The 18,704-nt window shown below is 34.9% G+C and overlaps 1 protein-coding gene across 1 annotated transcript in view; it reads right to left on the bottom strand.

Moving 5' to 3' along the window:
- The window catches only part of LOC111513488 (beta-mannosidase), a 37,931-nt gene extending 21,060 nt beyond the window's left edge, over positions 1-16,871 (bottom strand). The window contains exons 1-6 of the mRNA XM_074180518.1: positions 16,684-16,871; positions 5,668-5,817; positions 3,235-3,383; positions 772-977; positions 454-712; positions 201-351 (exon numbers count right to left, since the gene is read on the bottom strand). Coding sequence (XP_074036619.1) covers positions 201-351; positions 454-712; positions 772-977; positions 3,235-3,383; positions 5,668-5,817; positions 16,684-16,795 — 1,027 coding nt within the window. The 5' untranslated portion in view covers positions 16,796-16,871. The remainder of the gene's footprint in view (positions 1-200; positions 352-453; positions 713-771; positions 978-3,234; positions 3,384-5,667; positions 5,818-16,683) is intronic.
- Positions 16,872-18,704: the final 1,833 nt, after the last annotated feature.

The following is an 18,704-nucleotide window of genomic DNA, read 5'->3' as shown; positions in this document are numbered from 1 at the left end:
ACCCAAACATTGTATACTACAGGGTAAACGTTACAGATACGAAGTGAAGAGTTAATCACTCCATATAATACAAACATTTCACTGTGGACTGTGGATCAATTTTTGTAAAAAATGGTTGGGAAAATAGAAGAGGTTCTATATTGAAAATGATCATCTACAATTTCGACAACAATAATTTCAACTTCTGCAACGATCCTTACCTAAAGAGTCCTGAACTAATTCAACTGTTCGAAATCCAACTCGAACATTTTTTATGTCATGTTCAGATGATACTTCGTTTGAAAAAACTACATTCAAATTATAAAGATCATGAGCTCCATATCCATTTGGCCACCAAGTATTGACGAATGACTACAAACAAAACCAGTTGATATGCGCCTATTTTTTTAAATCGTTCTATGAGTTCTTAAAGGAATCAAATATGAAAATTTATTTTGCGTACCGCCTACTCACTTTAGATATTTGAACAGTTGTAGTAACTACAGTTTCGTTGTAGGCGTTCATAACTGCATCTACATGATTCACCTGCGTCATCTGGATGTCTTTCAAGGTAACAGTATACATTAAAATTCCAGTAACAGTTCCCTTTTTATTATTTGCCAAATATGTGTCAAAATTCAAAAGCCAGTAATCACCATCTTCCGATTCGGTAACATCAGTCACGATGTATCTTATGGCAGATTCATCAAAACTCTCTATATAAATATCTTTCCTGAAATAAAAATTCCATTCTTTCATAATCGCTAAAATTGATGAAACTTCAAAACTCACCAAATACCAACGGATGGGAAAGACGGTCCCCAATCCCACGAGAAAGAAGCTTGCATCTTTCTAATCATATTAACATGACATTCTCCTCTGTACGCTGCATCAGGACAATCCGGGGGTACATCATATAATTTAGATTGTTGTTCTGCGAGTCTTGCAGAAACTTCTATTGGCGATAAAAACTGGACCTCAATCTCATTATTACCGACCTGGAAAATATTGTTCAAAATAGATTTAACAATGTGGTTTTGTTGTTTTAGATACGAAAAACTGAAGCGGATTGAAGCTGGCCCAAAATGGAGTTCGACCAAGTATAGTAGAGTTGTAAAAAGGTTACAGGGATTAGTGCAAGTTCCTATGTCAACGCGTTGGCCTATTCGATTATTGTGTAGCAAGTGAGAGTTTAGACGAGCTGATGATGTGCTGGGGCAGCTCCATAGTAACCGAGCAGAAAGATAACACAAGCCATTTTATGGACATTTCAGGTTAGAGTAGAGAGCTCTCTGTCTGACAACAGAGAGATCCTCTCTCTGTCTGACAACAGAGAGATCCTCGCTGGAGTGCCACAGGGGGCTGTGCTCTCTCCCACGCTGTACCCTCTCTACACCAGTGACCTTCCGAGGTCCGAGCGTGTGAAGATATGTCTCTACGCCGATGACAGGGCTCTCCTCTCATTTTCCATGGGTCGGGAACTCGGGATCGTGTATTGGATGACCTCGAGCGCTGGTATCTCGAATGGAAGATCCGAGTGAACCCAGACAAGACTCAGGCGATAACCATAGGAAGAACGATATCTTCTCCGGCAAGAAAAGTGAGGATCTCTGGAAGGGAGATCGACTGGTAAGCGCGGGTAAAGTACTTCGGTCTTATAATAGACCGCAGGCTCACCCGGAACCCGCACATCACAACCGTGAAGGCAAAGATCGAGATCGAGATCAAAAGTCTGTACCCTCTACGATCCAAATTGAGCCTAAAGAATGAAATTACGACTACAACATGATATTCAAGCCTGTCATCATGTATACTTCAGGCGTCTGGGGACAAGCGGCTCCGTCTAATATCACCATTCTGAAGAGACTACAAAATAAGTTAATACGGATGATTGTGAATGCTCCATGGTTTGTGCGGAACGAAACCATCCGCAGAGATTTGCAGCTGCCTTCCATTCAGCAGTCCATTCAGTCGAGGAATCGGTGAGTTCTTGATTGTGCGGAAACTCACGATAATCCGTTAGTTAGGGAAGCTATAGACTATGTTGTAGAAGGCTCCGACACTCTGTCGAATGAAGCCCTCATGTCCTCCGTTAACGGATGAACAATTTGCTCATCCACTCACTCCAGCCAGGCAGAGGTTCACCGTGAAGGGAGGTACCGATGTCTGAGGACATTCATGCCGCCATTCCATGATCAGTTATGACCCATTTGTCCTTCTGACAAACGCCAGTCGTAAGGGTAAGGGAGCCAGGCTCCAACCTGTTCGAAATCAAAATGACTTTGGTAAGCCATTCTATTGGGTCAACTATCGCCGTGATGTTGAAGAATGGTGTTAATGACGTCACATTTTCGTTGCAAAGAAAGGTTCTATAAGTTGATGAAAAATCGTAGATTATATGTCCGGCACTCTTGCGAACGGCTGGCAGCAAATATTCTTTTTTCGTGACTGACAATGAAGTTTTTCTAAATGTCTTGAAATTATTCGTGTTTCGATTTAGGAAAGTGTTGCAGAGGCGTTTCTCGAGAACGTAATCGCCAGACATAAAGTGGCCTCAGAATTGCATTTCGATAATCAGGGACGCAATTTCGAGTTTGGACTGGCAAGAATTTATGCAAAATTTAGGAATCGAAAATACTCATCACACAGCATTTCATTCACATTCAAATGGAAAGGTCTGCCCATACTTGGTTCATAAAAACAAAAATACTAGTGCAAGCTGGTGCCTTTGTTTATTATGTCCCATAAAGCAACAGGCTTTACGGGACATAAGCTACATCGATGCTTATTTGGCTGGTCTTGCAGTTACTTAGACAAAAAAATGCATATCGATATCATTGAGGAAAGCAAAGAGAGGTTGGAAAGATGCATTGATTATCAGTCATTTTAATTAATTAGTTACCAGGTGAAAGATATTTCAGTAGAAATCTTTGTATCAACCCCAACAAAAAATAGGTCTTGTCCCAAGCTATAAAGAAGATGGAAGATAAGAGATCTGTCATATTTAACAAGTAAACAAAGTAACTTGAAGAAGGAAAGAGGACTGGATCAACTGAATGAAAAGGGTCTCTTCTTTCAACGGCAATATCACATGTTCACCTATCCAGTTTCGAGAATATACTGGGAAAAATGTTAGGTGAGATTGAAAGTATATGTATATGATTCTATTCATATGTTATATAATACATCTATTGAAGGGCAGTTCGTCTCAAACAGATTCAAGTCTATTCATACTTGGTCATAAAAAATAATTACCTTCAATTGATCCTTTACATCAAATATATAACGAACAAACATGTTTCTGCTCTCACCCACTTTTTTACCATTTACAAAGACATTGGCGAACGTATCCAGACCTTCCAAAACTAAATTAACGTTCTCTTTGTTCAATGTATTTGCATCAACTGAAAAAAATGGCTACGTTGAATTCAATTATTTATATGAACTATTTTGATAAATGAAATAAAGGGACCACATGATCACTTTCGTCAAAGCTACATCTTCATGATAAAGAATTAAACTGTTTTTATTTTTGACATTATATGTAACCTCTCTGATGAACAAATTTTGTATACCATTCACAATTTATCGCTTTTCTGAAGCGAGTAAAATGCATGAGTACGCGAACGATCGTTATTTTTGTTTTTTTCTTTTTTATACACTAATAAATATCTAGTACATATAAAATGTTCAAAATCCCTCATTAGGGAATATATAACGTTGTTTAGGAAACAGATGGCACTAGGAGATAAAGTGTTTTGTAAGCAACTCCTAGGACAGATTGTCAACCACATAAGCGACTTGGAAGCAATGTTTCTTTGGATTTCACTTGTTATTTCTTCTTCAAATGCAAAAACTGTAAAAATCTTAGAAAATCGGGAATTCTTTAATTTTTTTATTGTGGTTTATTGTGGCTCACCAATTCAAACTTTACCAAATAAATCCAACTTCTTAACGAAGCCGGTGAGTGATCTTTCATGTCAGTTGGCAAAAGTGGTACTCTGCCAAATGCTAAAACCACAGCTTACTATAGTAAGTAAGCTGTGCTAAAACCCTGATCCAGTTCACGATGGGACAAGCACAGAATACGTGCTATACTACCAGTGGCCAAATCTAGTGAGAACCTCTCCGGTTCTATCAAGAGTTATATGGAAGACAGTTCGGGTCATTTAGTCGACGTCCATCTCCTATGAAGATTCAGGTTCGAGTTTTTGGTTACTCCACGGTTCATAAGGGGGTCTCACGTCACAAACCCATCACTGCAGAGTCTCGCATTACCCTAAAAAGGCTTTTTACGACGAGAGAACGCCCAATTTTCGAAGGTTAGTGTAGTGACACTGACTTGTAGTCATGCATCCTCTTGGATGAATGACAATTATAAACACACTTCAGGAAGAGGCGTCAGTTAGGAGGATTTTCACCTCCATAGGTAACACCTCACCTTTCAGGGGTATTCTAACATCCCCCGGTCAGGGCGGCATAGAATACGCCAGTGATATGATGATAACTCAAAGTTGTGTCACGAAACGTTAATTCTATTAGGTTGTTTCAAAAGTTTTGTCTGTTTGTATGAGTCTACTTGGAACTGTAATATGTCAGTTAATTATTATTCTCAGTGCACTTTTGTCAACATAACACAAGTCGATTAATTTCATTTGCATGAAAATTGGGTGCTCGCGATTCGATGGAGTCGACAAAGGTCGTTTTTGCCTGGCCCTGAATGACGAAGGTTCTACCGCTCAGAAAGTTATCGAAGCGCTTGAAAAGATGACATTCGGTTGACAAGAGGTCTGGGGAGTATGGTGGATGAGGTGGAACTTCGACGCTGAATTCGTTTAATTTTCGGACGGTGATTTGTGAAACTTGTGGATGTGCGTTATCGTGATCAGGATCAGACCTCTTCTGTTGGCCAATGCTGACTGCTGCTAATCATGGTGTTTTTTGGTGAGTTTTCGCCTTTGGAAAGTGCCTCGGTGGCTCAAATACTGTCTTGAATATCTCATCTTGTCGTAGACGATCCACTTTTCTTCACACGTGACTATTCGATCCAAAAAAGGATTGTTTTAGTTGTACAAAAGCAAAGACGAACAGACCATAAAACGCGACAATTTCTGTCGATCGTTGAAAATGTGGGGCACCAACTTTTCGAGCCTTTGGCGTTTTAAACCATCAAAAACCGCATGGAAGCTGAAGATCAGATCTTTTGCCATCCAAAGCACCGTTTGTGATGGGTCAGTCTCCAGTAGGGTCCTCAAATCCTCGCCCTGGATTACTGTATGTTGGCCACTTCGAAGCTCATCTTCGAGGCTAAAATCTTAAGAACGAAATTTTGCAGAACAACGTCGAAACAACGTCATTAACAGTATCATTGCCAAATGTTCCGTTAATTTGTCGGGCTGTTTCGGCAGTGTTTTGGTTCAACTGGAATTCGTAGAGAAAAAAATGGCCGAAAATCGCTTTACAGCATCAAATAGTAATAAGAGGCAGAAAATCAAAACTTGGAAAAAATGAACAGCATCATATAGAGTACAAAATTTTCTATCATCAGTATATATCACGAAACAGTAGAACAAATATTTATTGAGATAGGTATGGAGCTACGAAAATACCATTCATTTTTGACGATTGAAAAACATTGTTTCAGTGCGGTTGCAACCATTGACGAGTAATCTACCAAATAAAACTCACCACTGAAATTTCTATAATATGTCCAATTTAGTCTTGGAACCCATTTTGTTTCACTGTCTCCATAACCAAAAAAAATATCGCCAATAATATTGTTGTTCATCAAGTCGCTATAAATACCACCTGGGACAGTAGCTTTGAGATCTTCATATTCTGCAAACAAAAATATATTTCATATAACAAAAGTCGAATAAAAATGAAGTTATGTCGTTTGTAAACAAAATAAAATATTCGTCATTGGAATCGGTTTCATTTTTTTAACGATATTCTCCTTCTCCGTAAAGTTCGGTCAACTTTTATGAAAATAAAATTATTTTTTCCAATTGCTTACTATTCCATTTTTTATGAAGATTCAACAAGGTCGCCACTCACTAAATCAAAGAATTATTAAAAAGTGTACTTCGATGTGTGTTGGAGTTGATCTTTGAAGCAATGGCTGACTATGATTTACCATGTACTTCTGGCCGCTAGATTCAAGTAGCACAGGTCGCTGAAACACTTCCCCTGATGTGCATCACCAACCTTTATTTGATGTTCCAGACTCCAATAAGGCGTGTTACATTAGTGATCTTAATTTTATTCTGGACCTCAATCAATAGTTATGCCGAATTGTAAAGACCACAGATTTGGGAGAAACATCTAAACGACTCACCAAGCTCCATATGTGTCGTTTACTACATAATCTACAGCGGTAGGTCAACCTAATAATTTGATTCTACGAGGGTGGTTTGAAAATTTTCCGGCCTAACAAAGACACAAGACCAAGGATTTTTTCATTCCTTAACATAGTCTACTTTCAACTCTACATATTTCTCCCAGCGATGCTCCCGTCTCTGTGACCCGTCCAAAAAGTACTCGAGCGCAATTTTTGGATGAGGCAACGAAAAGAAGTCGCTAGGGGCTATATCTGATGAGTAAGGTGGATGGTCAAGCAGTTCAAACCGTAATTCGTGGATTTCTGCTATGGCAACCACTGAAGTAAGAGACGGTGCGTTATCTTGGTGAAACAGGATTTTCTTTTTCTGCAAATGTAGCTGTTCTGCCTTCAGTTTCTCAAGTAATAATGCGTAGTATGCTCCTGTTATGGTTTTTCCTTTTTGAAGATAATCGATTGGAATAACTCCATGACTATCCCAAAAAACAATCGCTATCACTTTCCCAGCCGATAAAACAGTTTTTGTTTTTTTTGAACCTGTTGCAGTCCACTATTTGGACTGTATAAAGATGCATCTAAGTTTTATCTACATTCATTAATCGGCGCGAAAACTCGAATTTATCGCTCCTAAACAAAGCTTTGAAAATGTTCATTCGAACACGTTTTAGGTCTAACGTGAGCAAACGCGGCACCCAATGCGCGGACAGCTTTCTCATGCCTAAATGTTGATTCATAGGCTTGATTGCGTAGGCGTATTTATTTATTTAATTGATACATAAAATTACAGAAAATAAGAATGAAACACTAACGAAGAGACGGATATAAAGACAGTCATTGCAATACATGAAGTAAATATTGTGTATAAAATAGCATATCTAAGTGACTTACCTCTTGTGTTATGCTACAAAGTAATACTAATTGATATTAAATTACAGTTGTGTACAGAGAATTAGGAAACAATTTAGTGGCAGTGTAACCATTGGTGTTCTAATATTTTGATAAAGTCAAAGTAATTTTCTAAAATATTTTTTTTCATTCTATAGAGAAGGTTTTATAATTTTTAATGCGTTTTATCCTTAGGGGTAGAATATTACAAATTTAAGGTAGTGTGTAAGTTAAAAAGCGATGATTAATATTTTGATTGAATTTTGGAGTGGGTAGCAATTCGTTTGTTGTAATTCTAGTAATATAAACTGTGGGAACATAATTATGAAATGTTTTGTTTTTGAAAGCATACATAAACTATAAAAGTACCTATAATGTGCGAATATTATTAAGATCTTCTGAATATATAAGATTAGTGTGATATCATATTTTTTTATTCAAGATTATTTTCAGAATATAATTCTGTAATACGTTCAGTTTTGCCTTTCAAAAACAAATATTTAATGACAGATCGATACTCGATTTTGTCCATTTTCATAAAAGTACTCACATTAACTCACTCAAGCGAGTATTAAATAACAACTGCGCGTCTAAAATGGATGAAACTTTGGTGAATAACTGTCGACAGATGAACATCGCTTTCATCTTTGTATCTATATACAAAGCTTTTATTTAGGAGTGCTGCTATCTTAATGTTGAGCTCGGAAACTTTTCAAACCATCCTCGTTTATGTGTTATTCCCTCATTGGGGTATTCATAGCAATCCAAACTTGGTATTCAGATCTATGAATCAAATATTTGCCGAAAATGGTGAAAAATGAAACTAAAAATTTCTATCGAAAAGTATATAGAGAGGAAATAGAAATTCAAAAACATAGGGATAATTTCAATAGAAAATAGAAGGCCATGAACATTAATAAAATCTGGCTACCTGTCCTCAAAGGTACACATAAAGGCAGGTAATCCACTAATAATAATAGATTAGATTAGATTATCCGGGAGCTGGCCAGATCTATTGTGATGCTCCTTGGTTGTCAAAGCTCATTGTCTAGCTTGATCTCTTTGATGCGACTGCGTAGCCTTGACACAGGCCCCTTCATATATCTGGCAGCCTCTGGTTTCTCTTCCACGCATCTTGCGTGTCTCAGCCTTGCTATCACTGAGACACTTATAATAATATAAAATCAGAGTCAGATATCAGCATTGTAACTACTGCGTTCGAAACAACGGAAATAACAACTCTAGTACAAACTCGGGCACTGCGACCGTTACCACCTCGCCTTTGATAATATCTACTAGAGTAGTAGACGAAACGTCAGGCATACAAACCTGCAGAGTACGGTCAATAAACCCGGAAAATAGCTTTCACACAAATATCGTAGATGTTGGTTAATGATTTCCAGAAGCGTTCAGAACATTCATACAGGGTGTTTCATTGGTAAATGCGCAAATGTTATGGGATACCTTGACTTGTCGTAGACCATTTTCATGAACCTAATAAAAAAAAATCTCCCGATTGAAGAAAACATAAATGTGGATCCATTAACTACCAAATAATCTTTGACTTGAAATCCTGAATATATTCCAAGTTCGTTTTTAAATTGTTAGCCAAAAGAAACTTTTTTTAAAACCATATATACAAGTTAGTTACCTTTTGGTCTAAATTCCATCTGCAACATTCAATTTCGACAAAAAATAGAGCGGGGCAATTCTGTATAAAAAATAATGTAACGAATCTGAGGCCGTTCCTGACCGATAGGCCAGCTCACTCATCGAACAAACACATGACCTCGCCTCAAAAGAATGCAGTCAGGAATCGCCGGGAAAATTCTAGTACTGAACCGACTACAGAATTCTCGGAAGGACCTTCACCGATATAAGCCCGTCTTCCTATCCCAAGAGGGCAGTTCAGAAAGTGACTCGAGCGGCTAAACAAGAAATTCAAATAGTGGAAATACATTAAGCGTTAGTTGCTAAGTGTTGTAATAAATAAATTAGTTTGTGATTAGTGAATATTGTTGGAAATAAATTTGTTTGAGACAGTTAATTCTTTAATTTGTTATAATGATATGAGAAATTGTACTATCCAATCCAGACCGTGCAACTCTAATTGAAATTTCCAGATTTCAAGGAAACATCTTCATGTTATGTGATCTCTACGGCCGAAACTAAAATATTGAAATAATATCGTCTTTTTTTATTAGGAATTATTTCGAATGTTATCGTGGATAAACAAAATTGGCGTTACCTACTGGGCGGTTCGAAATCCTCGTTGAATGAAGTAGCGTACATTTCTTTGAAAGCTTAATTAATGGGTTGGTAAAGTGGTTTCTCGAATTATTAGATCATACTTCTCACGGAACCCGAAACGATGTACAGTACGTGAATTTCATTATAATAAATACTTCCAGTATTTTCTACTTTAGCGGAATTGTTTTCTAATGCCCCCGATCATATCATATGGTTCCAGAAACATGGTGCATCTCCACATTATGTACGTCCAGTTCAGGAATACCTCGATCAAATATTTTCCAATTGAATTGGTAGAGAAGACCTACTGAATAACCAGTGAGATCTCCAAACTTGGCTCAGTTGGACTATTTTCTTTGGGGTTGTTAAAAAAGTAAAGTTGTCTCATCGTTTATAGACAGTACTTCCAACATTCATTTTCATTTAATGATTTTCCAGGGGCCTATTTCTTGAAAGTTCACATAAATATGGTTGATTTCTCAATTTTTCATTTGAATAGATTGTGTTGAACGTCTTGTTACCTATAAATATATAATGACATACTTTTAATTTGCTATACGCAGCTGAAAATCGAGCTATACATAAGGTCATTTAAATTCTCAAAGTTGGGGTTATCGCCATTCAAAAATAAAGGGTGATTCAAAAATGATATGATTGCCTTGGTCGAATTGAACCTGAAGTAACAAAACCTTCTGTCTGCTACTGCGGCAGACATCATCAGTAGTAGGTATATGCGTTGACTGAAAGGACGAAGGTGATATATCTCGAAGTCTCAGTCTTTTGAGAAACTCTATATAGTATTATAACAACAATTCTTTATTTTTGTATGTGACGTGCTTAGACTTCAATAAAGTTGAACACGAATGAATTTGGGCAAATTAATTTATTGAATTTTTTATTATAGATTAGTGTTTCAGATCATAGTCCAGAAAAATAAATATATTTAACCGAATTTGGTGATATTCCTTTCAAATGATATGGCGTAAATCCTGTATAAGGGTACTTATGCTCTTGAGATAAAAAATGTGTATATTACTTGATAAAATGAATAACACGCTTCATTCTAATCTCATTTCTCATCGATCTAATTTTTATATTTTTTAAACACTTATTCTTGTCTAGATAAGTAATTAAATTTCCAGTTGCTATGGATTATTGAGATTATACAATGAGATAACTTTTTACTGCGTTCCTCGCTTGATAGGCAGTTGAGGATCCTCACAAAACCAGTGGTGACTCAAGAGGAATAGGATTAATAGGTAGATTGAAACCCTGGCGTAAAGTCACAAAATCGTAAGACAAGTATGTCACTACATGAGGATCAGACAGTCTCTCAATAAAGTCTTGAGATACTCGTAAACTAATACATAGACAATCAAAATAAAGTGTTAATTAAGTGATCACTAGATATTCATAGTAAAACTAGATTTAATGCCTATGGGGCTCATGGACGTTATTTAATAAGGGCAAGAAATTAAAGTGCTAAGTAGGTGATCACTAGATAAATAATAGTAAACCTAGATTCCATAATGCCTATGGGGCATTATGGAAAACCATTATGACTGATGGACTGAGTTCTTAAAGTACGTTCCTTGATAAGAAGGGGAATGAGAATAAAGTGCTAATTAGGTACTCATTAGATATTCATAGTAAATCTAGATTCCATAATTCATATGGGGCTTATGGACCCGATAACCACCATTAAAAAAATGTAATTCACACCTACGAACGATAACCCTTGTGCGAGCTAAGAACTAACGAGGTCTTACCTTTTAATGCGTGTTTCCTAATATCTAGTTTATATCTAGTATATAGCTTAGTTTATACCTGAGCATTCGTCCTCGTTTTCGAGAGACCTGATTCTTAGATCTGTTGTTTAGCGAAATTGGAAACTTTTGTTTATTAATTATAAAATTTTACAGTCCTCACCGTTTAGCACTTAATTAGCACCTAATAGTGTTCCCTTAACATTCATTATTTTATTATTATTTTCATTGCGTTGCTAGCATCACATAATGCTAGCAACGCAACTTTCAGTATTGAGTTGCGGTGTAAGTTACAGAGCACCTAATTTTTGACTCCGGTACCTAAAAAGTACCTAATTTTGGCATTTTCTAAATGCTATTTCCGTACTTTGAGTTGTTGGCGTAACAGAGCTACATATAGGTAGTGCAGAGAATAATCTAAAAAGTGTATCGATTCCTTTGCGCTTTGCGAATGAATTTAAAAAGCTGCATCTACACTTTTGCAACTATAGCAATAGCCTTCTCGATTTCGATAGGCTTTGTTTGAAGTTTGGACTTCCATTGACTGATACGATATAAAATGATTTGAAATCCTTGAAAGAATTAATAAAATTGAAGAAGGTCTAGTTCAATCGACTGGCTTATATAACTCAAGGTAATTTTTCAGTTGGGTATTTCAGTCAAATTTCTCTACGGGCTGTATAAACACTATTTTCTCCTATTCAGGCTTTCGGAAATTTATTTTTTCCTTTATCAAGGATATCTACAAAATAAATGTGATGCAAACATTATACAGTAACAACAATTTTACAAAAGACTCACCAAAGTTAGTTTGAAATATAAAAAAGGCATACAAACATACAAAACCGAATTTCAAATGCAAATGTGACGTTGAAAATTTTGTTACAGCACCTGAGAAAATGTGATTAATATGATATTTGCATATATATTGGGATTTAAATGTAAGTGAAGAATTATTAGTGATCCATAATTTTTCTTGTTATATTTAAATTATTTGTTTAAATTTGTTGATCAAAAGTTGAAACGTAATTGTAATTTTAACTTGAATTTTGTATTTCAATAGTTATTATTATTATTTTTACTTATATGAATCATTTCCAGAAATAGCCTTTTGACTTTATTACTTTGAACTTCTAAAATTTTTGTATTTTCATAATCCATAACATGATCTGAAGAGATAACATGTTCAGCCAGTCCAAAAAACGTTTATTGAGTCTGCAGTCACTTTTGTATGACGTGATTCTTCCAGAATATTTCATTCATCATCAAATCTTAACCGAAAAATCGAAATGTAGCAACCGGCGTCAGATTTTAATATTTTGAGGAAATGTTTATTTTTTCCAGTAACCAACCATATGGTTCACAGAAATACCGTAAAATCCTCATTTTCAATTTTTGAGTTTTTTTCAAAACGTGTATAATGAAAATTCATTTACTTTCCAAAATTTCAAAAAAATCAATGACACTTTTACCATTGCAGCAAAATCAATATAATATTAGTGTCTTGTAAACTAGTGATTTGTATATATATAAATCCTTTATTTAGTCAAAGACTAATAAATTATACATATAAGTGAATAACAATTTTAAAGAAATCGATACAATCTAAAAATTATAGTATTTTTTTTTTTTTTTTGTAACTTGTACACTGTCATTAAGCTGTAATATACTTATATTAAGAATAATTAATTACTAATTTACATCTCACCTCAAATATATTGTAAAAAAAAATGTTACTACAATATAATTCCATCCGTTAATAGGTGCTTCTTGAGTTTGACTTTAAATATACTCAGACTTTCAGAATTTTTTACATAAACCGGAATATTGTTGTACATGGTTACACCTTTAACAAAAATAGAGTTTTGGCTATATGTTCTGCTAACCAGAGGAACACGAAGATTACCTCTACATCAAGTATCGTGCTGATGAACATCCTGATTGAGAACTAAGATATTCTGCAAGTATTCAGGTGCTATACCTCTTTTAATTTTATGAATGAATATAAGGGAGTGATATAATAGATAAGTCTTAACCGGTAACCAATGAAGAGTATCGACCATAGAATTTATTGACGTGTCACGTGCACAACAAAGAATAATTCGCATAGCTCGATTTTGCAATTTTTGCAAACGGCTTAGCACATTTTGATTTACCAGATAAAGCACTGTTGCACAGTAGTTGAAATGAGGAAGAATAAGTGTATTATAAATTATAAGTTTACTCCACTGAGTGAGATGCGGAGAACATCTCCTCAAATAATAAATTTTCATGGCAATTGTTCTTATAACATTTTTTGCATGGTCATTAAAATACAGTTGACGATCAACCAAAACCCCTAAATATTTAAATGTCTCAACCATTTCTATCTGGACACCATCGATTGAAAGTTTTGGCTCTGTTTTCATTACTTCCCTATACATTTTATCTCTACTGATTAACATCCATTTTGTTTTGTTTGTATTTATTTTCAATAAGTTTCCACAGCAATAATTTTGAATGGCTTCTGAACTTTCGTTGATTGCATTGAAGCATGTTGAATGATTATTCCCAGTGTAATAAATAACAGCGTCGTCAGCAAAGAGGTGTATACAACATTCTTTCACCACCTCAACCATATCATTTATATAAACTAGAAACAATAAAGGACCCAGAACGCTACCTTGAGGCACTCCTATATTATTATCGAGTGTGCCAGATGTAACATGGTTAAGTCTTAATTTTTGCTTCCGGTTATTCAAATAGTCTGCAATCCATTGTAATGCTGCATCTACAATTCCAACTGACTCCAATTTCTTCAATAATCTGGTTCTGTCAATAGTTTCGAAAGCCCTTTGCAAATCCAGAAAAACGGTCACTGTTATTTGATTTTTTTCTAAAGTGTTCTTCCAATCGTGGAGCACACATTGCAGAGCAGTTTCACAACTGTGTTTATTACGAAACCCTGACTGAACACATGTAAGGGCCTTATTACCTTCCAAGTGATCCACAATTTGATTGTAGACCGCTTTTTCTAGTACTTTTCCTATAATTGGTATCATATTTATTGGTCTCAATTCACAAGCTTTATTCGTATTTGGGACTTTAGGAATTGGGATAATTGTTGCAATTTTCATTTCATCAGGCACTTTATGAGTTTCGAAAGAATAATTTATCATATTCAAAAGTGGTTTAGAGATGGTTGAGAAGCATTCTTTCAACAATTTTGTAGATATTTCATCTATACTATTTTTATTTGTCATTGAAAATATTATTTCCTTGAGATTCACAATGGTAATCATCTTGAAATATCTCAATTTATGTGAAACAGGACTAACTATAAGAGGAATTTCGTCTTGAGGTATATTAATTGAATCAGTGATATCGTTAATACTTTTGACATAGTATTCATTAAGACTATTTGACATTTTGATATTATCATTTTCAATAATAACATCATCGAATTCAATACTTGCATATGTGCTAGAAACACTATTCTTTGGTATATATTTCTTCAAAGTCTGCCACATTTTAGTAGGATTACCGATATTACTATTTATTTTATTTTCTAAATATTTCTTTTTTTCTTGTCTTATAACCTTCACAGCAGTGTTTCGTTTTTGTCGGTAGGTTTCCCAGTTCTCTGCTATACGATTATTGACATATATCCGATAGCTTTCATCTCTCTCTGCAGTCGCATTTTTGACTATAATATTCCACCATTCTTGATAGTGAGGTAATATTTTTGTCTGCCTCACAGGGGCAACTGTATCAACAGCTTCTAAAATTGTGGTAACCAAATACTTATATTTACGATTAATATCATAGGTTCTATAATACCATTCTATACTCTCTAGTCTTTCATTGATTGCATGATAATCCAAAGTCCTACCTCTACTCTCGATTAATTTTACTTTATTTTTTGACTATTTTAAGAGTACATACTTGTATTCATGATATTTTTTTGGTCATATTTGATTGCGGATGATAACAATAGAAACGTCGTTAATTACATTATTTTGGTTCGAAATTTTCTTATTTCAATGTTCATTGTTCATCATTTCTTTTATTTTTTTTGTTACTTGTATAATATTGATATTTCACGATATTACTTTCTTATCAATTCACTCAACCGAGTTGAATTAGACGCATTTAGAATATTTTTCTAATATTTTTTGGGAAAGAAAGTTTTTGGCATTCTACTACTCCATCATGATACAGAAAAATGTGAGAATCTTCCAAAGAAAGGAATAAGTCACGGAATAAGTTTGATCTACTTATGTCATCGATGACATCGTAATGACATCTGTTTAATCTGTTTAAAATCTGTTTAAAATCTGTTGTTCCGTTAACCAGCTGTCGCACCCCTACGAACGACAACCCTCAGAAGTCGAAACTTGTGCGAGCTAAGGATTAACGAGGTCTTACCTTTTAACGTATGATTCCTAACATCGTAATGACATTCATTCACTTATTTGATTGAAAAACAATGATAATCGTAATTTATGAATGAATTGTGTGTTTTTTCTTATAATGTAATCCAGATTGGTACTGAAGAGCCCTAAAGCAAGTGTCTTACAGCGAAACAAAGATGTCTATAAGTGAAATTTTTACCTTTCATTTAGTAATTGTGTAGAAATCCTGTGAATGATATCTGAATTAATTCCATAAAGAATGTTAGGAATACAAACTGAGTAGAGAAAAGTGTTTTCTGTATAATTCAGTTTCATATAAAAGTATTTGTTTCGAACGAATTTTTTTTTTCATGTAAATCAATGTTTATACGAAAGTAGCTATTTCAGGAAGGCTTTTTCTTCCAATTTGTGTCTGAAAGTTACTTCTTTGCATGATCTTCACATCTATGTAAGAAGATACTTCTTTTAAAAGTGATTACTTCCTTCCTATTTTTGGAAGATTCCCACATTTTTCTGTATCAAGATGGAGTAGTAGAAAGCCAAAAACTTTTTTTTTCACAAAAAATTAGTCACTCCTGAAAATATAACCCTTGAAATTAATCTTCGAATATATTTGAAATGTGTAAAATTTGTAGTGCAAATTGTAACTTAATCGAAAGTGATTAAAAAGTTATTCAAATACATAGATTAATATTCAAAATTTGAATAAGTATGTTTTCTGAATGAATAATGAATTTATATATTCGCTTGCTATTTGGGTAGGTCCTACCTTTTATTGACTTGAAACGCTGGTTATACGAGTATATAGGTACATTTACTATTTGTAACGAATATGTAATGGTTAATCATTTGTAAACTAGAACTCTCTAAAATTTGTTACATGCAAATGAATCATCCACGCTTCAAGAACGGTCCAATTAATTGTTGATATTGAAGTAAAAAAAATCATACAATAATTTGCTTTATTCGATTTGTGATGAACCAACATAGAATGTCTCTGTATATTCTGAGGATCAAGAAATTGATTTCCATTACAAGAAAATAATGAAAAATTTGTATTGCTACTTACTTCCATTAGCTTCTCTGAGTAACCATTCGCCTCCTAGATTTTGTATGTTTGCAGCCTCGCAGGCCGATAGAAACAAATGCAATGTTAGAACTAGTATCAAATTGGTAGTCATTATCCACTTGCAATCGTCAACCGAATGATGAACTTGGTCCTTGCACTTCAGATGAAATACTAACGCTGGTATCTACGTGAATATGGAGATAATCAATAAAGTTTGAACAACATTTGAAACAACAAAACATTACTGAAGATAAGAATTACAGTTATTTCTGTAAATATTTATACGGGGTATGTTCAAAATATAAGGGGAATTTTAATTTTTCATCTATGTGACGTGTTCTCGGACTCATGTGATGATTTGGAAGAACAATCAAAGAGACCGACTTGACGAAATGTTTTAAAAATCATGATGTGGTATCTTTGATCCACTCGGTCTGATTGTTAACTATGAAATAATTGGAGGAAAGGATAAAGGAAACAACAAAAAGAAAGCAATGAAACCGATCAAGAAGAATTTGAGGGGAAATTATACTGTTCCTTTTTTAAAGTCATTAATAATGAATTGGTAAATTCTATAATTATTAACATCGATTGCAGGGGAATACAGTTGAATAAATCTCATGAATAGGTATTTGCGTAATTGAAATTTGATATGAAATACAAAATTTTGCGGATAGTTCAAGTTAGTTCACAGCCCTTAATTGGGTGTATTTAAAATATACACTTGACTTGCCGAAATTTATTGATGTTTTAAGTATTGAAAGTTGATGGCAGTAAAAATTATAAAGATTAATCTTTTTGTTAAACATATTACTAACTCGTTAAAACATTTTTGAAAGAACGTTTCAAAAAACACTTCATTGTGAGATTTTCACTAAACTATTTTACAAAAACGCGTGTCTTTACTTAATAGCTAAAGACACGCCCGAAGAATCCATTGCATGCCAAAACACGTGTTGTGTTTTTGTAAAATCGTTTGGTGAAAATCTCACAATAAAGTGTTTTTTGAATACGTTAGTTATGGATTTTCATCAAGTATTGGCCAATTCCATCATATATTTTTGAAGGATTGTAATAGAAAAGTATATGTAAACTTTGTACTTCATTGCACGATTGTCTGAAAATATTTGTTTGGAAAAAGTATTTTTCTGTAGCAACTATATCGTTGAAGACAGCACGGATAGCGTAAGGCAAATCCACCTTATGTACAACTGCGTTCGACCAAAAAGCGATTTGGAGCAGAAATGGCTGGCCTCATCGACCAGATGAAGCCTGATATAAGCATGCTTTACCTTGATAGTATATGATTGTGACGATCGAGTTTCAGAGATCTCATTTGTTTTGACGAGGTAATTCATACAGATTACCAAAGCAAGTCAGTAACTGCAGACATTTTGCAATGCGATGAAAAATCAAGTTTCCCATTGTTTGTAGAAACCGGGCAAATTATCTATACCCACCTACCTACTCAGATAACGCCCCTTTGTTGGCGCTGGAGGCCTATAGGAGGGGCAGTAAAGGTCACAGAGAAGATTGGGGGGCGTTGAAGTATTTTAGGGGGGCGATGGCTAGTTTCAAAATGTTTTTTTTGCTTTTAACACAAACGTTACCGCTTCTTTACGCTTAACACGCATTTCCTCATGTAACGCCATCTAGGGGACTAGACAGTAACTATTTCCTGTCCGATAGTTGTCAAACTGTACAACAGAAGGCGGTAAGCTTCAATGCGAAGCGAGAAGTTTCTAGTCTCCATTCTCGAAAGTACTAGGCCCGCCCGCTGCCTCATATAAAAGCAGGCGCACCATCTAGCCAGTAATGTCATTCGACGATATTACGAAAACAAGTGAATTTCATTAGCGACTAGCTAGGTGAAGTGCTGTACGTGCGGTGGTGAATACTGTGAGTGGTGTCATTAGCAAGTTTTTAATACCTACTCGAATCTTTACTTCGGCATTTTTTAAGACAAATTATGTCGGAAGCAAAAAAGAAGAAACAGCAGTATAGCGCGAAATATATAAAAT

Source organism: Leptinotarsa decemlineata, unplaced genomic scaffold (assembly GCF_025532065.1).
Source record: "Leptinotarsa decemlineata unplaced genomic scaffold, Ldec_3_MD MMD2_tig00026299_RagTag_RagTag, whole genome shotgun sequence".
NCBI classification, from domain to species: domain Eukaryota; kingdom Metazoa; phylum Arthropoda; class Insecta; order Coleoptera; family Chrysomelidae; genus Leptinotarsa; species Leptinotarsa decemlineata.
Note: the sequence above shows the minus strand (reverse complement) of the source record. Positions and strands in the feature narration are given on the sequence as shown.